The sequence below is a fragment of the Medicago sativa genome, chromosome 1 (genome assembly GCF_051527215.1).
Source record: "Medicago sativa cultivar Bolivia chromosome 1, Bolivia_mono, whole genome shotgun sequence".
Classification (NCBI taxonomy): domain Eukaryota; kingdom Viridiplantae; phylum Streptophyta; class Magnoliopsida; order Fabales; family Fabaceae; genus Medicago; species Medicago sativa.
The window spans coordinates 29383230-29401406 of record NC_140749.1 but is presented as its reverse complement, the minus strand read 5'-3'; the positions used below and the strand labels follow the sequence as shown (position 1 = coordinate 29401406).

The following is an 18177-nucleotide window of genomic DNA, read 5'->3' as shown; positions in this document are numbered from 1 at the left end:
ATAAATCTTTTCACATTATCTACAGCAAAGGCTAGGGATGTCAATGGATACCAATGGGTACGGATAATATGATACATGTCCCCGCCCCGTTGGATAAGTATGATACCCGTGCCCGCCCCGTATCCTCGTGGGTACTCACTATACCGGTACCCGTGGGTATTGAGGTATCCATGGGTACCCATGAAGTTTTGAATTTATTTATTTTTTGGTACAAATAATAACTTTTTTTAATTACCAAAAAACTTCAACTTTTAAACATCCATACATAATCCACTCAAATTTCATTAATCATACATAATTCATAGAAAATTCATGATTCTTATATAATCTATATGTTTTATGATGTGAATGAAGTAGAAATGGTGAACTTAATAAGATGAATTAAAAAAATTTAAAATAAAAATAGGTTATTATTGAGGATTTTTAGGTGGGGGGTAAAATTTTCTTCAATAAGGTACCAACTTTAAGTAATAAGATGTGATATATAAAGATATATTAGTAATTTACTTAATTTATTATCGGGTATGGGTACCCATAGGTATGGATACAATCCCATCCATGTCTATGTCCATATAATAATGGGTAGTCAAATACCCGTGGATACCAATTTAGCTACCCGCTCCATACCCGTGACGGATTTTACCCACGGGTACCCATGGGCATGGGTATTTTTGCCACCCCTAGCAAAGGCAGATATTAACTGCAATTTAGTACCACATATATAAATCACTACAAGAAAGCATTGAAATTCCGAGGCACAAAACTTCTTGGAAATCGTCCATATCTCCTCGGAATGTCAATTTTTTCCGAGGAACTCATGTCCTGGAAAAATAGTTGGTTGCAATCCTATTACCGAGGAAATTTCCGAGGAACTTTAGTTTCCGAGGAAAAATGTCCTCGGAATAATGATTTGACAACTGCACCACAGACTGACGCATCTGTGGAAGCTGCCACTAAATTGACTAGCGTTTCCGAGGAACTTTGTCCTCGGAATATATTTAATTTTAAAAAAAAAAATATAATTATTTTTTTGGGTGCCGAAACTTTTGAATTTCAAATTTTTAAAAGACCACCAATATTATTTTCAAATTTCAAAAAAGCGCCAATTTTATTTTCAAATTTCAAACAACTCAACACTCAAACAACATAATTTTACTAATTTTTCACACTAAAAAAAACTATTTTTTCACTACTTTCACACTTGCAGAAATTAATTCTTTAGTTTTTCACAAATTTTTGCAGCATCAATTACACAATACATAAAAAGAAAAACATGATTAAACACTAAAAACTTGAAGTTATTCTAGATTGAATACAATACAACACAGATAATGCACAAAATTGAACATAATCGGAACAAAATCAAAGAAGGTTGTAACATCAACATAGATAATGAACAAAATCAATGGAAGATGTGTGTAACAGCAACACAAATAATGAAAAAATCTGAAGTGTGTAACAATATCACCGTAATCAAATGGACTATGTTGCATTTGTCACACGTCAAAACAGCTCCACATTTATCAGCAATCTTCCTAAACCTTGCATAATCACATTCTCTAAGATAAGAGCCACCACCACAAATAAGTATCTTCGGCCTATAATCCACTGTCACCATCAACAACTTTATCTTGTTCTTGTTTCAGAAACAGCAACAAAAAATACCCAATTTAAAAAACGAAATCAAAAAGGGAAAAGTGGGATTCAATTAAAAGGGAAAAATGGAATTTTGGGGAAAAAGGGTTTTGTGGGTTCAACAAAAAATCAAAAACGAAATTTGATGAATGTCAACTCACCTTGATTCTTTTTAGCTTCTATTAAAGGGTATGAGAAGAAAAAGATACATGCAAATCTTTAATTGCTCAAAAATGGAGGTTTTGTGAGGTATGGGTGAGAGAGAGCATGGTGTCACACTTAAGAGAGATGATAGAGCACGTTCAGCTTTTTTTCTTTCTTCTTCTTTCTAAATTTCAATATTGTATTATGTAATAGAGACAACATGTATTCCGAGAAACATTGTCCTCGGTAGTTCCTCGGTATGTAATCTTGAAAACCGTGTTAAGCTGATTATGCAGACAATGGGACAGAGATTCCTGACACGTGCATACCGAGGAAATTGTTCCTCGGAAAACCTTTATTTTAGCGAGAAACCAAGTTTCCTCGGAATTTTTTGGTCGGAATTACTTTCGTTTCTTGTAGTGAATCCTTTCACATGATCTACAACAAAGGTAGATAGTAACTACAATTTAGTATCCATTCCTTTCAGGTGAACAAACTTCTGAATCAGACAGATAGTTGAATGTCTCTCTACTTGATTTATATCATTTTGCCTTTCAGTTTCAACGTATATAAATCATTTCACATGATCTACAGCAAAGGCAGATATTAACTGCAATTTAGTATCGAGTCCTTTCATGTGAATTATACGCATTTTTAAAAACTTGTTTTAAAGGAGAGATGTTCAAATTACGGAATATTACCATTCTTAGTAAATTTGGGAATGAAGTTCGCATAATCCAAATATTTGTGATGCATGGTTTAAGGCATGGGGTTCAGTAACGTATTTTGTAAAAAAATTGTTCCGAAGGAAAAATGAACAAATTAATGAATATTGCACAAAAATTAAAAAACTTTATCAAAATATTTATGAAAGCTTTATCAAGAGCAGGAAAACAACATAAATTACATAATAGTTAAAATTATAAAAGTGAGCGCTACTGTCATAGAGTTACCAAAAAGGGATTAACACCAATATTTACATGACACAAAATGAACGAAAGAAACACATTAAACTCTTTAGCGTCTTGTGTAGGAACTTGGTTATTAATATTTTGACCGTTAAAAAATAAAAAATCTCTTTGACATCAAAAAAGTAATATCAACTGAGCAATATTCAGTCTCTTCACATATGCTTAGTAATATTCAGTCTGAAAGATTACATTGAAAGGATAGATGGTAAAATGACGGATAATTGTGAATCATTATAATATGTCAAAATATAAACCTTAAAAACCATGAACCATCAACTTAGTTTTAAATAGTTAAAAATAAAAAATTGTAAAATAGTTAAAAGTTTTTAAAAATATAAAAATTGGAATATAGTTAAAAAAATTGGTGAGGTAGCACTCAACCAAGCAACACTAAAAAAATTACATGCATTAGCGTAACAAAAAAACAGACAGACGGACATAAAATATTACTCTAAACGTTAATGTGTGTATATATTCGCGAGGTTGAAGAAAGGAGATAAAAATATTTGGGATCATTAAATGACATCGTGAATAAAAATATTTGTGAGATTGTGATGATTAAACGATATTGAAATTAAATATATAAGTGATAGAAAGATAATAAAATTCCTTTGAAAAGAAGGTAATAAAATTAAATGGAATCTCCTTAAAAAATTAATGGAACGGTTAAAAAAAAGTTAAATGGAAGAAAAAAACATAATGAAATATAATATTAAAAAATAAAGAAAAAGTTCCCGGCGTGAGTTGAAAAGAGGTGCTTGTGAAATAAATTGTCGAGAAGTAGTTTTTTAAAGTAACATTCAACAGCTTCTGGTCAAAGCTCATTCCATTCAATTTTATGCGTTCAAAAAAAGTACTTTTTTTAGTAAGTAATTAATTGATATTGTATTCGGCCTAACTTCTCCTTAAAAATGTAGAGAAGTTTGAAAAAAGTCGGGTCAAACGATACCTTAATCTCCCACAAAGGCAATGTAGAAGCAATTGAATTTGGGAGAAAAAATTGAAAAATAGTTAAAAATATAAAAATTGGAAAATAATTAAATGTTATTAAAAATATAAAAATAAGAAAATAATTAAAAAAATTGGTTAGGGGCAAAAATGGAAATTCATAGGCCAAACCTTAAAAAAAAAAAAAAACTTGTCGAGAAGTAGTTTTTTAAAGTAACATTCAACAGCTTCTGGTCAAAGCTCATTCCATTCAATTTTATGCGTTCAAAAAAAGTACTTTTTTAGTAAGTACTTAATTGATATTGTATTCGGCCTAACTTCTCCTTAAAAATGTAGAGAAGTTTGAAAAAAGTCGGGTCAAACGATACCTTAATCTCCCACAACGGCAATGTAGAAGCAATTGAATTTGGGAGGAAAAATTGAAAAATAGTTAAAAATATAAAAATTGGAAAATAATTAAATGTTATTAAAAATATAAAAATAAGAAAATAATTAAAAAAATTGGTTAGGGGCAAAAATGGAAATTCATAGGCCAAACCTTAAAAAAAAAAACCACTTCCAATAATTGAATTACCAAAATGCCCCTCATAGGGGCAAATTGGTAATTTCAAGGGGCATTTCCTTTCTTATATATATAAGTAGATGACACGGTACGTTATCTAAAATACTTAAAAAAATAAATATTTATAGAATATACAACTTGACACATCCTTTGATTGCTACAATGAGGAAAAATGACAAGGGGATTGTTTTATAAGACCTAAAACCCAGTATGAATGCCGTGTCTGTGGTGCCGTTTAAGGTAGGAGACGTGAATAGGTCCCCTACGGTAGGAGACTATATAAAAGACTTCTTGTTTTTTTTTGTTACCAAAGTGACATGTGTTTGTAGGTTGTGGTACATTGGTAACCTGTTATTAGAGGTAAATTCTATTTAAATTATTTATTTAACTGTTGGGCAATCATGGAATTTCCTCCGGAATAAAAAATTGTTTTTCCACCAAGATCTGCGATGATTGCAGAATCGTTGCTATTCCTTGAACACCCATTAATATAATTGCTGCAATTTTTCTTTTGAGAAATATAATGACTTCATATATAATGAGGTAGCTGAAAATATATTTACGTTTTTATTTAGATTGAATATTATGAGTTTTTTTTTTTAATAATTGAATATTATTAGTTGAATGGTCAATAGACAAAAAGAGTTAAATAAATTTTTAGTCTCGATAAATATACTGAATTAAAAACAATTTGACATGTTAATGTCCAAGTCAAAAAAAATTCAACATCCAATTTTAGTCTCAATTAAATTAAAATTTGTTTAATTATGCTTAAACATTTTAATTTTTGAACACTTTTTTACATAAATGTTAGGAACATTAAAAGGAACACTTTTATTAAAAAAAAATATTTTTTTAACATACAATGAATTAAATTAGAATATTTCTAAACAACAAAGTTTTAAGATTAAAGTAATAAAAATTTGGAAATATTCTCATAGACAAGAAGTTAGTCTTTGATAGATTCTCATAGAACGGATGTTAGTCTTTCGAAAGATTTTTCTAGATAATATATTAGTCTTTGGACGATTCTCATAGACAGGAAGTTAGTCGTCCGATGATTCTCATAGAACAGATGTTAGTTTTTTGAAAGACTCTTATAGATAAGAAGTTAGTCTTTGGAAGATTCTCATAGAACGGGTGTTAGTCTTTTGAAAGATTATTATAGATAGGAAGTTAGTCTTTGGAAGATTCTCATAAATAGTGTGTTAGTCTTTTGAAATATTCTTACAGATAAGAAGTCAGTCTTAGGAAGATTCTCGTAGAACGCATGTTAGTCTTTTAAAAGATTGTCATAGATAAGAAGTTAGTCTTAGGAAGATTCTCATAAATAGTGTGTTAGTCTTTTGAAATATTCTTATAGATAAGAAGTTAGTATTTTAAAAGACTGTCGAACTGAATTACACTGAAGATTTTGATCGCCGAAATTTTAAATGATACTTCGTTCTTAGTCCAATTAGGTCATATTCAACAGTTGGATTAATTATATTTGATACCGTTAGTCGGTTGACCTCGTTTTGATCGTCGAAGGAATGTCCTTCCATGTTGATTAGGTTTTTGAGGGGATGATTCGTCGGACTGACTTATACCAAAGATTCTGATTATCAAAATTTTAGTTCCTACTTTGTTGTTAGTTCAATTAGATTTCATTCAACGGTCATATTAATTATATTTGATACCATTTGACAATTGAATCTGCTTTGAATGTCGGAGGAATTTCACTCCATGTTGACTAAGTTTATGAAGGGATAATTTGTCAGATTGACTTATACCAAAAAAATCGTATTGCCGAAATTCTAGTTCCTACTCTATTCTTGGTCCAATTAGATCATATTCAACAATCAGATTGATTATATTTGATATCGTTAGTCAGTTGGATTTATTTTGGTCGTCGAAAGAATGTTCTTCTAAGTTGACTAAGTTTTTGAAGAGATAATTTATTGGACCGATTTATAACTATGATTCTGATAGTCAACTAGTATTTTAGTTAAAAATTAGTATTTCCCTTCACTTTTTATTTTTTTATAAAAAAAACTATGATTTTAATATTATTTTTCTGTGGCATTAATATCTTCACACTTTTCTCTTTGCATCTTCATCTTCAACCTCTAAAAAATCTGGGTTTTATGGGTTTCTAACATTAAAAAAAAAAAAAAAAAACAATTTTTACACAACTACTTGAGTCCACCAACATAATCTTTGGGTGAAGCTTTTCTCTCTTGCAAGGGTTTCCTTATTAACCACTTGAGTTTTTAAACCCAGATAGAGAATAAAGATTAAAGTTTAAAGATTTCTACTCCATTCAGATATTTATTTTGTTTTTTAGACCAATTATGTTAGAGGAGCTTTACTGTTTTCTGGATTTCTATGAATCTCCTCGAAGATGACATGAACATGAATAAGAAGAAAGAGGAGGAAGAAGAAGAAAAGTAGAAAAAAAAACATCAGGTGTTGGTGTGTGAGGAAGAAAGAGACTTCCGAAATTAAAATTAGGAGGGGATTAGATTTTGTGACAAATGGAAGGAACTTGTTGTGTGAAGTCAAGAACAAACGAAGTCGAAACTCCGACATGGTGGCGGTGGTGGGATACAGATATGTCCTTTTTTTTTTTCCATTGGATTAACCTTTTCCTGGGCTGCTCAAATATTTTTCAGTTCAATTACAAAATAACCTTTTTTAAAATGGTACTGGAAATTCCACTATGCATACAACAATGTTTTCCAATAGTGATAACAAACAATCTTGTATGAGCTTGCGGCTTCCAAATTTACAATGCCAAAAACACCCTTTTTTAAATGAATATAGATGTTTAAATAGTACAATCTTAGTGGGTCATATAGCATGTAAATCTCAACCATTCAAAAAAATTACAATTACATCTAATGGTTGACATTTATTTTGCAAAAAAAAAAAAAAAAATCAAGTCTCCTACGGTAGGAGACCTAAAGAGGTCTCCCACCGTAGCCTTTGCCCGTGTTTGTAAGTATAGAAACCTCTTACTGATCAATCATATAAATTAAAAAAATTTGGTAGTAATATTTGGTAAGAGTCCCATCTTCTACTTTTTTTTTTTTTTCTATTTTTTTTAATTTTATACTATATGAAAAAGGAACTTCAAAGTTTTACAGGATATGAAATGGTAATTGATTTAATTAGTGGAAGGAAGCGTATTGTTTTTGAACGAATGTAAGCATGTTGTTTTTGAACGAATGGAAACATACTGTAGATTGTAGATTGGAATTCTAGGGCTTAAGATAGGGTGGAGTTTAGCATGGGAAAGGAAAGTTTTTTCCCATCATGGGAAAGTTTAACCACAACCATTGATTTAATAGTTTTTTATTTGAATGGCTTAGATCTATGACTTGGTAATTGTTGGTGGAAAAAAAAAACCGACCCCACCACTGATTAAACAACATTTGTTTTATTGATTTATTTGTTTTTTTATTGGTAATTTCACATCCCCAACACACTTTCTTTCACCCTTCTCTTCTCTCTCTGAACTTACAACCACTCTCTTTCACCCCACCACCACCGCATCCTCCATCCACACCAGCCACCACCATCCTCAGGCTTTTCTCAGACAAGCCGATTGCTCCTCTCCTCCTCTCCTCCGCCTGCCTCACCCTCTCCGGCGTCGCCGCCATCATCGAACCATCTTCCTCAAGATTATTACCTTTTATCACCAACACTAACACCATGTCCACTCCTTCTTCACCCAACTCCATTAACACCCAACTTCAATTTTATTTAAGCCTGTAATTTATTTATTTACCTTGTAGTTCCTTCAATTGACTTTATTATCTCTTTTCCAATTTCAATTTTTTGAGAAATGGGTGGGTGGGTATTCCATACTGGATTCGCAATTTCTATTTTCCACCGCCTGTAATTTTGTTTTCTTCCTTCAATTCCATATTTACAACACTATGGCATCCTCAAAACTACCATTGTTGAAATTATTAAGTAATCAAACAAAAGAAGAAGAAGAATTGATGTTTAAAATGAAATTTCAATGGAACAATAGTAGAAGAGTATACTTCGGATATGTTAAGCTTTTTTTTTTCTTCTTCCTGGGTTTTGTTACTTTGCATTGTTCTGGAATGTTTAAGAAGAAGAATTGATGTTTTAATGCTTACTAAAAGTGGGTGAGATATACTCTATGCTGCTGTGAAAAAATGGGAGGTGCAGCAGTAATATTACAAATAACATTAAAAAACAAAACTGAGTTTTTTTTTTTTTTGGACATAGCCAGTTATAACTGACAGCTGTGCTGGAAAAATGAAGTTTCCCATGGTGGGAAAGAAGTTTTCTTTCCCAGGCTAAATGCCACCTTAAGATAGAGCCTTAGACCTAACATATTTCGACAAAAAAAGTCTAAAAAAGTTTAATTATAAATATTCAATTGTTAGCATGTAATTTCGACAGACTCAATTAATGTAGTCAATGAAATTTGATTTTTTTCAAGAATTAAAGATGTTATCTTTAACATGAAGATTTCGACATGGTCTGGGACTTAGTATTGGGAAGAGTTCAAGAGCTTTGAAGTTCGACAAGAGGTAATTCAGAGAGAAGAATGGTCGAAGTTAAGCACTTGATGTCGAAAGGAAATAATAAAAAATCAAAAGTAGCAGTTTTTATTTAAGACGTGGGGAGCATGCAGTTTTCGACGAGGACATGCAATTTTTAGCAGTTTAGGTTCTGCAGTTATTTTCTATATGTATATATAGCAGTTTTTCATAAGAAAAAAGGGTCGCAAATCACTTATAGAATTCTAGCACTTGAAGTACCAGCGTCTAAATAAGAAAAATTATATAGGGTTAAATAAGAAAAATTAATAATTGACTTTTGGTAAATTATATAGGGTTAAATATGTTTCTGATCCCTATAAATATGTCAACTTTCATTTTAATCCCTCTAAAAATTTTCTTCAACTTAAAGTCAAAATTTTAAATTGTCACAACTATTATACTTATAATCTTAATCAAAATCAAAATTTCAAATAAAATACCGTTCATAATTTACACGTCTTTTTTTAGTATAAAGTACAAAACGTACCAGTGCCAAACACTCTTATCAAATAATATGTGCCAACGGTTTGCCATGTAGAACAACTCAGTTAAACTATGACATTTTTTTAGGGGTATGACGCTATGTTATGTGGGTTTATATCGGTAAACAAAGTCAATTATTATTTTTGTACCAAATAACAAAAGTCAATTATTAATTTACCAACAAATAAAGTCAAATTTTTTTAAAAGTCAATTATTATTAGTTTGTGCCAACAAAAGTCAATTATTATTTTTCATTAACGTAGACATAATCAAAGCTTAATTAATTTTAGACATGGTTCATTAACGTAGACATAATCTCTTGAAAATCAAAGGAGATAACTTTTATAAAACTTAGAAACTAAAGGTTAAGGGTCTTTTGGTGATATTCAAATGTTCAAGATGTAAATCTTGAAGAACCAAAAGAGGGGCTCTTCAAAAAGCGTTGGTGCATTTTGGATAGAGATTCGTGTGTTGGAAAACACATGAGAGGAGAGTCATTGTGAGCAACTTGAGTGAATTTTGGAAACCAAAAAGAGAAGATCTTTAGGAAATCAGAGGCTAAGGGTTGGTTCATTTTAGGCTTAGATTCTAGAGTTGAGAAACAATTGTGAAATACCTTAGGTCATAAAATCATTGAGTTTCTTGACCACGATATGAGATTCAGGAAAAATGTAAAAATTAGGTTTGTTCTTGGATAACTTGTTGAAGCTAGTATATCGTAACTCTTTGTATTTTTTTTTCTTCCAAGAACTAATTGATAGTAGATTGGAAACTCTCTCCCCTAGATGTTGATCATTGTTGGGCCAAAACTAGATAAACAACTTTTTGATGTTGTTCTATATAGGGTCTGTTTGGTAAACACCAAAAAAGAGCTTTTAGCTCTTAACTTCTAGCTTATAAGCTCATTTGACAAAAAAAAACTTTGTTTGGTAACACTTTTTGACCATGAGCTTATAGCTTATTTCACGAGCTTATAAGCTATTTTTCAGAAGCTATTCCAAGTAGCGTTTGAGCTTATAGCTTATAGCTTCTCATGTTTTCTTCCACTTTTACCCCTATTGTTTTATCTAAAATCCATTTTTACCCTTTTATTATAATTTAATTCAAACCTACAATTCCCTAATATACATCCCTCGTTTTTTTCCCTAATAAATATACATCCCTCGTTATTATTATTATTTTTTTTTTAACAAATACATCCCTCGTTATTATTTATCTCACTTGCCTTATGTTGCTGACAATATATATACCTCCATTTATCTTTTGCCTTATGTTGCTGACAATATATACCTCCATTTATCTTTTTTTTTGACAAAATACCTCCATTTATCTCTCTTGCCTTATGTTGTTGACAAAAAATATATATACCTCCGTTGACAAAAAAGTATATATACCTCGTTTTACTTAAAAAAAAAATAGTGAATAAAATTTAATTTACAATATAAAAGATATATTAAATTTATAAATTTCAATTACTTTTTAAAAAAACAAAATTGAATTAAGAATTCCTGAATATTTAAATATCAAGTTATATAAGCTTTATATTTTGAATTAATAATACCCTTTTATGTCATTTTACATTTATCAACTAGTTAAACCGCTAATTTTACCAAACACTTCAACTAGCTTATCAGTCATCAGTCATCAGCTAGCTTATCAGCTAAAAGCTATCAGCTAGCTTATCCGCTAAAAGCTATCAGCTAGCTTATCAGCTATCCGCTATTTTTACCAAACAGAGCCATACTCTACCTCTTTATCTTGTTATTCTTTAGTTCGATTGTGGTTTTGCTTTACGTTTGGTTTCTATATTAGATCAAGATTTGTTGTTGTTGTTTGTGGTTATTTTGGTTATTGATTTCCATTGATAATTTTCCCACATGTCTAAGTTTATTTTTTGACTTACTGAATTCACACCAATTGACGTCCACCACTGGGAAAAGCGAAAAGTTTGTCAAGTGAACTTCATATTGATTAAGAAGGACTTCAGAATGTCTGAAAGGTACTTCATATTAAGATCAAAATCATTTTAGATATAGATCAAAATGACATCAGAACAATAGTTCAAAAGCAATCTCATGTACTTTAGAATGTAGATCAGTTAAGTCTGAATGCAGTTCATAAGCACGTCAGATTGAAGCTCTGAAGATCATATTAGAGTTCAGCAAACACAAAACAAATGATCAATGAAAGTAACTTCAATTCTGAGTAAGAAGATCTAGGTCAACTTCAGAAGGAAAAAATCATATCATAGTAAAACACTCACCCTGGTCACCAAGGCAAGAGTCCACATCACTAAGGAGAAAGTAAAATCTAGTATAACGACTAGTTTCTTACTTACTCACCAAGACAAGAAAAGATCCCACCTTTTCTATATAAAAGACATCATTCAAAGGATCAAACATGATCTCACATATTTGATATCATATCAGAATACAAAAGATCGCACAATACCATTGATAACAGAATCACACTCAATGATCTGAATCATCTTCATAGATCAGTAGCAATCTCAAATACACTTAAGTCTACATTATAACTTTGTTTGAATCTTTAAATGTATTTCTTAGATCATAATGTATTTTCAAACTAACCCTTGTAAAGTTTCCAATATTGTAAACTTGCACCTTAAATTTTTCAAAAACTATAAATTCTCTCCTATAGTTTTTTTTTTTTGAAATATGCAAATTGGTCCCTTTTTTTAAATTCTACCAAAAACTCTTAAAATTTATAAAAGTAGCCAAAAATGTTAACAATCACATTTATCATCACTCTATCCAAAAAAACAAAAACAAAACCATTTAAAAATGAAAGAGTTGCAATGTAATTATTTAAATTACCTAAAATTTTAAATTCTATAAAATCTTCCAATTATCTGATCCAAACACACTTGTAAGGTTTTTTTATCTTCTTCACAAACCTCCATTAATTTAATGCATATAAACTCTTATGGATGTATCAGCTCAACTATTTGAACTAAACATTGAAAGACAAAAAAAAAATTTATGACTTGATAATATTACAATACAATTACACTCAGTTGCCGAAATTGTCAGTGCCACAGTAATACAACCAGATTTATGAATAGAGGAAGCACTAGGGAATTATCTCTCATAGAAAAAGTTTAATAATGAAAAGAAGAAAAAAAAAAGGAAGTGAAAGATGTGCCCTCCATTTGTGTTGAGCCAGCAATTAAGTTGTTCCATTGACAATTGATGTCATCCTTCACATTGTAGTGAACAAAGAACTTTTTCAATGTCAACTTTATCTATATTCCAACTTTAGTCATCTTATAGTCAGATCAATCAGCTCTTACTTTAGCACCAAGAAATGCCTTCTGAAAATAAAATAAAAAGTATAAAAACATTTAGATAACATAGATAATATGAAACTAAACAATCGAATTAAATCAAAACAAACATTATACAATGAAACACAATAAAATATAGGCAAAATTACACTTGTGTACTATTAAGTTGTTTAATTGTACCAAATTAGTACATTAAGTATATTGAAATTTATGAAAGTGATGTAGGAAGGTTGGCTGCACATATCAAAGATGAAGTGACGCATAAGAAAGAGGTTCGACAGAAATAGTGTAAGTTTGATATTTGGTGTCAGAATGCTTATTATTATAACTTTTTGGAAATCAGTTTTTTATTATTTTCAACCCAATTTTAATAATTCTTGTTTTATTTTCTGTTTTAGATTTTCGGTCCATTAAGGTTTTCTTAGTATTTAAATACTTTAGTTGTAGCCAGAGAGACATCTTTTCATTCAATAAAATTTCAGAGAATTTTTTCAAATTCTGGTGGATTTTAGAACCCTATTTTCACAGGTTTCGCGCTTGCAAACTTTCCTCTTTTCAATCTAGGTTTAACGTTTGCTAACCTATGCTTCCGACTAAGGATAATCCAAGAATGACAAACTATTGACTCAATCAAATACTAAAAATGATAACACATTTTGGTAGTTCCTGTCTCTTTGTTTCTTGTACCTACTCAAATCTATGTACTATGTGTTCAAAAAATAAGAACTTAAATGATATGAAACTTAAGTAAGGGAACAAAAAACAATGATATTATAGAGACCAAAACCAAAATGAAAAAAACATCAAAGTATTAAATTTTACCTTAAACATTATTCTTTTTCCCATTTGTATTCATAAACTTAAGTATGCAGTTTTAAATTGACCATGTTATGTTATGTATAATTTTAAAACATTCTAGTTTTCAAAATGACAATGTTAAGGTCAGGTACCAATGAGAGTAATCCTCCTTGCAAAACTCATCATTTAGGACTCATCATTATATTTGTCGTTAACTATTTAGCATCAGACACGACACATGTCGTCACATTTAACTATTTTACTTTCTCAAATTATTATTGTCGAAATGTCATTGTCGTGTTTAGTGTTTGTATCTGTTTTAATGTTTCATACGATACTAATCATTAGATGATGGATAAAATGAACAAACTACCAAAAACATTATTCTAATTGCTTAACATTTGCAAATTCTGGATTGAACTGAAATATCAATATTTCTGTTGGATTACTAACCTTGAATGAAGTTGTGCTCCTAAAACCAAACTTAGGCATTTTATGATCCACAGGTTTTAATATCTGAAAAGAACACATAAGTGACTCATCAACACTCATCATTGCCCCAGCATTGTCAAACTCTCCACAGTAATTAGGAGCAGAAAAAATAGTCACGAGTTGTCTATTAGCAAAAAACTCATATCCATCTTCAACAACCTATAGAAAACAAAACACAAGAAAGTTATTTATATACTTGATAAACTCTTTTCAACAAATAGCATATTTTAAACTTTGATATGTTGATCTCAATAAAATCACAACTGTTTATTCTTAGTCCTTAATTTTTTTAAATACTCATTTTAATCTCCAAGAAAATTAGCGACACCTAATTTGGTCCTTGAATAAAAAAAGTAATTTTATCGTTGAGAAAAAAAAACCAGGAAAACTTCATCCTTGAGGCCTATAGAGTAGACGTGAAAAAATTGGATCTTACGGACTTAGTTGCCCGATTTTTTTCAAGGACTAAGTTGTCTTTTATTTTTCTCAGCGACCAAATCGGGTCTGTTGGATTGACCAAGGGAATGTTGGAGGCAACATCAAACCAATGATCCGATTCCACAAGAGATCTGAACCATCCAAAATCTTAACTCTTAAGGCATTAGGTATATTAGTCATCTTTGTTATATATCAAACATTTATCTCATTCGTAGTTGATGTGCGACTAGCCAATCAAAATTGAACCCAACATGGTCTCGAAATTGGGTCTTCACTCAACATCTAAGTATAAAAGCATTGTGCTAAAAACAAAATTTTTCTCAAATTTAGGGATTACTAAAGTCGAAGTTTCATGATTATATAGGAACTAAAAACATATTTAACGGTATGAAAATGAATTTACAAAACCTGATGAGCTCTACAAATCAAGTCAAGATCATGCCTTTGAAGAAACTCTTGAATCTTACTAGCACCAAAAGTAAATGAAACACCACGTTCATTAACACCCCAACCATGAACATCTTTACTAGGATCACTCCACAAAAGATCACATAAAAGACCAGTTTCAGGAACTTCACTTGGCCTTGGCAAATTACTTATCTGTTTCAAACTATGCAATTCAGGAGATAATCCACCATGCATACATATAATCTTTTCATCGATGATAGCCGCGACCGGCAAACAGTTGAAACAATCTGAAAATATCTTCCATACCCTTACATTGAATCTCCTCTTGCATTCGTCGTAGAATCCGTAGACGCGATTTATGGAAGCACATTCATGGTTTCCTCGTAGAAGGAAAAAGTTTTCAGGGTATTTTATTTTGTAGGCTAGAAGAAGACATATAGTTTCCAAACTTTGTTTTCCACGGTCCACATAGTCACCTAAGAACAAGTAGTTGGAACGTGGAGGGAATCCACCATGCTCAAATAGGCTTAATAGGTCAGAATATTGACCATGAATATCTCCTGAAAATAATAACATAGTGAAATTAAACAACATATTATTTCCTAATACCTTGTTTTAGTAGACAAGAATTCTTTTTTTTTTTTGGCAATAATTCAAAACTTTTATATCTGAAGAAGCTAAACTAGCCATCTAAAATTAGCACTAAGAGTATCAAAACTAAGACTCTGAGAAGGAGCACACTCCAATACTCAAGTCAAAACAAAAGAGATTATGTCTAATGAGGTGTCGGCTCGGTGTTAGGTTTGACCTTGGAACCTCAAGGGACAAAGTTCTAAATTTCAATCTCCTCGAAGAGAATTGTAAAATACCCTTTAAGAAAAAAATAAAATAAAAAAACCAAATTATGTGATGTCTATAGAAAACAAAGAAATTCAGATAAATCATTAATTATATTTTTGGAAAACAGAGGAAATGAAACTAAATTTAACAAGGTAACTGAATCATGGAAATCTCTTATTTCCACTAGTTATAACACACTGAATGAACATGAATGTTGTTCCATAGGTTGCTTTAATAAGGTTCCTCAAAAAAAAAAAAAAAAAAAAAAACTTTTCTCGATTCTTTGTAACCACTAACCAGTAGCAACAGAGAGTAACCAATTTCAATTAGACCAAAAATGAACATAAACTTTAAAAACATTAAATATAGACACATAAGAAACCACTAAGTAGAAAAATATACCAACAAACCGTGCTTCTGAAAAAAGTTAAATACTTGAACTTCAAAAGCAAAAAGTGCATATTGCATTGTAAAGTTAGAACAAAAAATCTAGTTCCTAAACTATTACTTTTTTTTTCTTTCTTTCTAATTTACTTCGTAAACTATGTAAATATAATAAATAGTCCTTAAAATATATAAAACGACTTAGAGAGTTGAAACGGCTAATGTTACTGCTATTAAGATGTTAAAGACTAACTTGATGAATTTTTATATAATTTAAAGACCAAATTTGCAGATTTCATTTATTTTAGAGATTGATTATTATATAGTTTAGAGACTATATCGAAGAGAGAGCAACAATTTATGAGCTAAATTAATGGTTTATTCGTAAAATTATAGCAACATCTAGAAATTCTTACCAAGCCTTCCACAAAGTGGATATAGATTGGTAGTTGTTTGAAACTTCTGATTATTGGTGTTCAGTATGACTCATATTTAATGATTAGTGGGCAGACGCTCGAGCATAGCCTAGCTGGGCAATTGCTCGTACTATGTTGGGTTACGACTTAGAGAGTTTTTTTTTTTTTTTAGCAACGACTTAGAGAGTTGAAATGGCTAATGTTAATATTATTATTAAGAGTTTTTCTATCATGTGCAAATTTGCTAAGAGTGGGGATCAAATCCCCGACCATCTTATCACTACCCTCGTAAACTTGCACACACAACCAAACCAACCTTATATCCCCTTGAATGTAACAAAATTTGATGTCAAAACTACTAACTAATGAAAAACCACATAGAAAAACATGGCCATACACTTAAATTGACTAAAATCAATAAGTATTTTTTTTTTAAAAAAAAAAAAGAAAAAAGAAAATGAGGTTGAAAAATAGTTACCACATATCTTAATTGGTGCCTCAAGTTCCAACAAATTAGGCTGCTTCAAGAAAATATCTCTAGAAACCACACAAAGCTGCTTGATTTCTCCCTCTGAAAGCTGAACCTGTTTCCCAGGTCTTCCTCTAACATCAAGCAACCTATTAATGATACCATCAAGAACCCTTCGTTCCATAATCAAGAAAGTAACAACAAAATTTAGAGGAAGAAAAAAAAGGACTAATTACTAGAATAAAGAACATGTGGTTGATGTTGTTCTTTCTTATATATAATTAGCATCACTTTTGAAACAAAGGCTATAACTACAACTCATACAAAGGAATCAATCCTTTGGTTCTTGATATATATTATTTTGAGGTTCATATTTGGCTCTGTTACTAAAGTTATTGGTAAAGGGTGGTGGAAGTTGAATTGAAAAGACAAGAATATATTCGGTTGAAGGAAAAGAGTAAACTTTATACATTAACAAAATCATAAAATATATAAGAAACTCACTATATATGTAGGGAAGGAAAGAATGAAGAATATAAGTTGATGAGTAAAGTGGTGACTGGGGAATGAGTGGACAATACATTGTCCTAATACGCGTTTGGTTCAATCTACAACTGGAAAATAACTAAATCTCTTAAATATTTTAGTAGGAGATTCATATTTCATCTCATGAGTATTGAAACACACAATATTACGTACATGTCTTTTTTTTAATATTACGTACATGTCTTTTTTTTTAAGAGACAATATTACATTTAATAAAAAAATATATCAACCTGATAAATGAATTTTGGTATGGAATAAGCTCTCCAGCTCCAGCTCCTGGTAGAGAAATAGGCCATGTTTAGATAAATAGCATAAATTTGCAGCTTATAGAATAATCATTTATCATAAGTGTTTTTATATATAAACTATTTTTATTTATTGCTAAACGGCAGTAGAAACTTCGTATAAATATTATGGTAACCCAAACAAAAATCACATTCATGATTATAAGATATTATGAATCGTGTCACGGCAAAGGGTTGAAGCTTGTCAAGCTACTTGATGTAGTTGGAAGCAAGGGAAAATGAAAGGGAGAATGGTGGTTGATGGTTAAAGTGGCATCATCATCATTTTCGAGTCAAGGTGGAGAAATGTTGTAAAGTGACTCAAAAATGGAGTTTTGGGAAAGAAAAAAAAAGAATCGTGACACGATTTGGGTGGCGTGACACGATTTGGGTGGCGTGTCACGATTTGGCAGGGCCGTGAGCATGGTGTTTTCTGAAGGAAAATCGTGACACGAATTTGAGCAATCGTGACACGATTTTTGGCATG

The 18177-nt window shown here is 30.8% G+C and overlaps 1 protein-coding gene across 2 annotated transcripts; it reads right to left on the bottom strand.

The window, feature by feature from the left end:
- Positions 1 to 12288: 12288 nt before the first annotated feature.
- On the bottom strand, positions 12289 to 17102 carry LOC146954123 (serine/threonine-protein phosphatase PP1 isozyme 3-like). 2 transcript variants are annotated; one of them, XM_085714056.1, is made up of 4 exons: positions 16870 to 17102; positions 14752 to 15311; positions 13867 to 14064; positions 12289 to 12642 (listed from the first exon to the last, which is right to left on the bottom strand). In XM_085714056.1, the coding sequence occupies exons 1-4, from the start codon at positions 17042 to 17044 to the stop codon at positions 12607 to 12609; spliced, it is 969 nt and encodes a 322-aa protein (XP_085570182.1). In that variant the 5' UTR covers positions 17045 to 17102; the 3' UTR covers positions 12289 to 12606. The 2 variants fall into 2 exon arrangements, with proteins under 2 accessions (XP_085570182.1, XP_085570193.1); XM_085714067.1 differs by having other exon boundaries at positions 12289 to 12639.
- Between the last annotated feature and the right edge of the window lie 1075 nt (positions 17103 to 18177).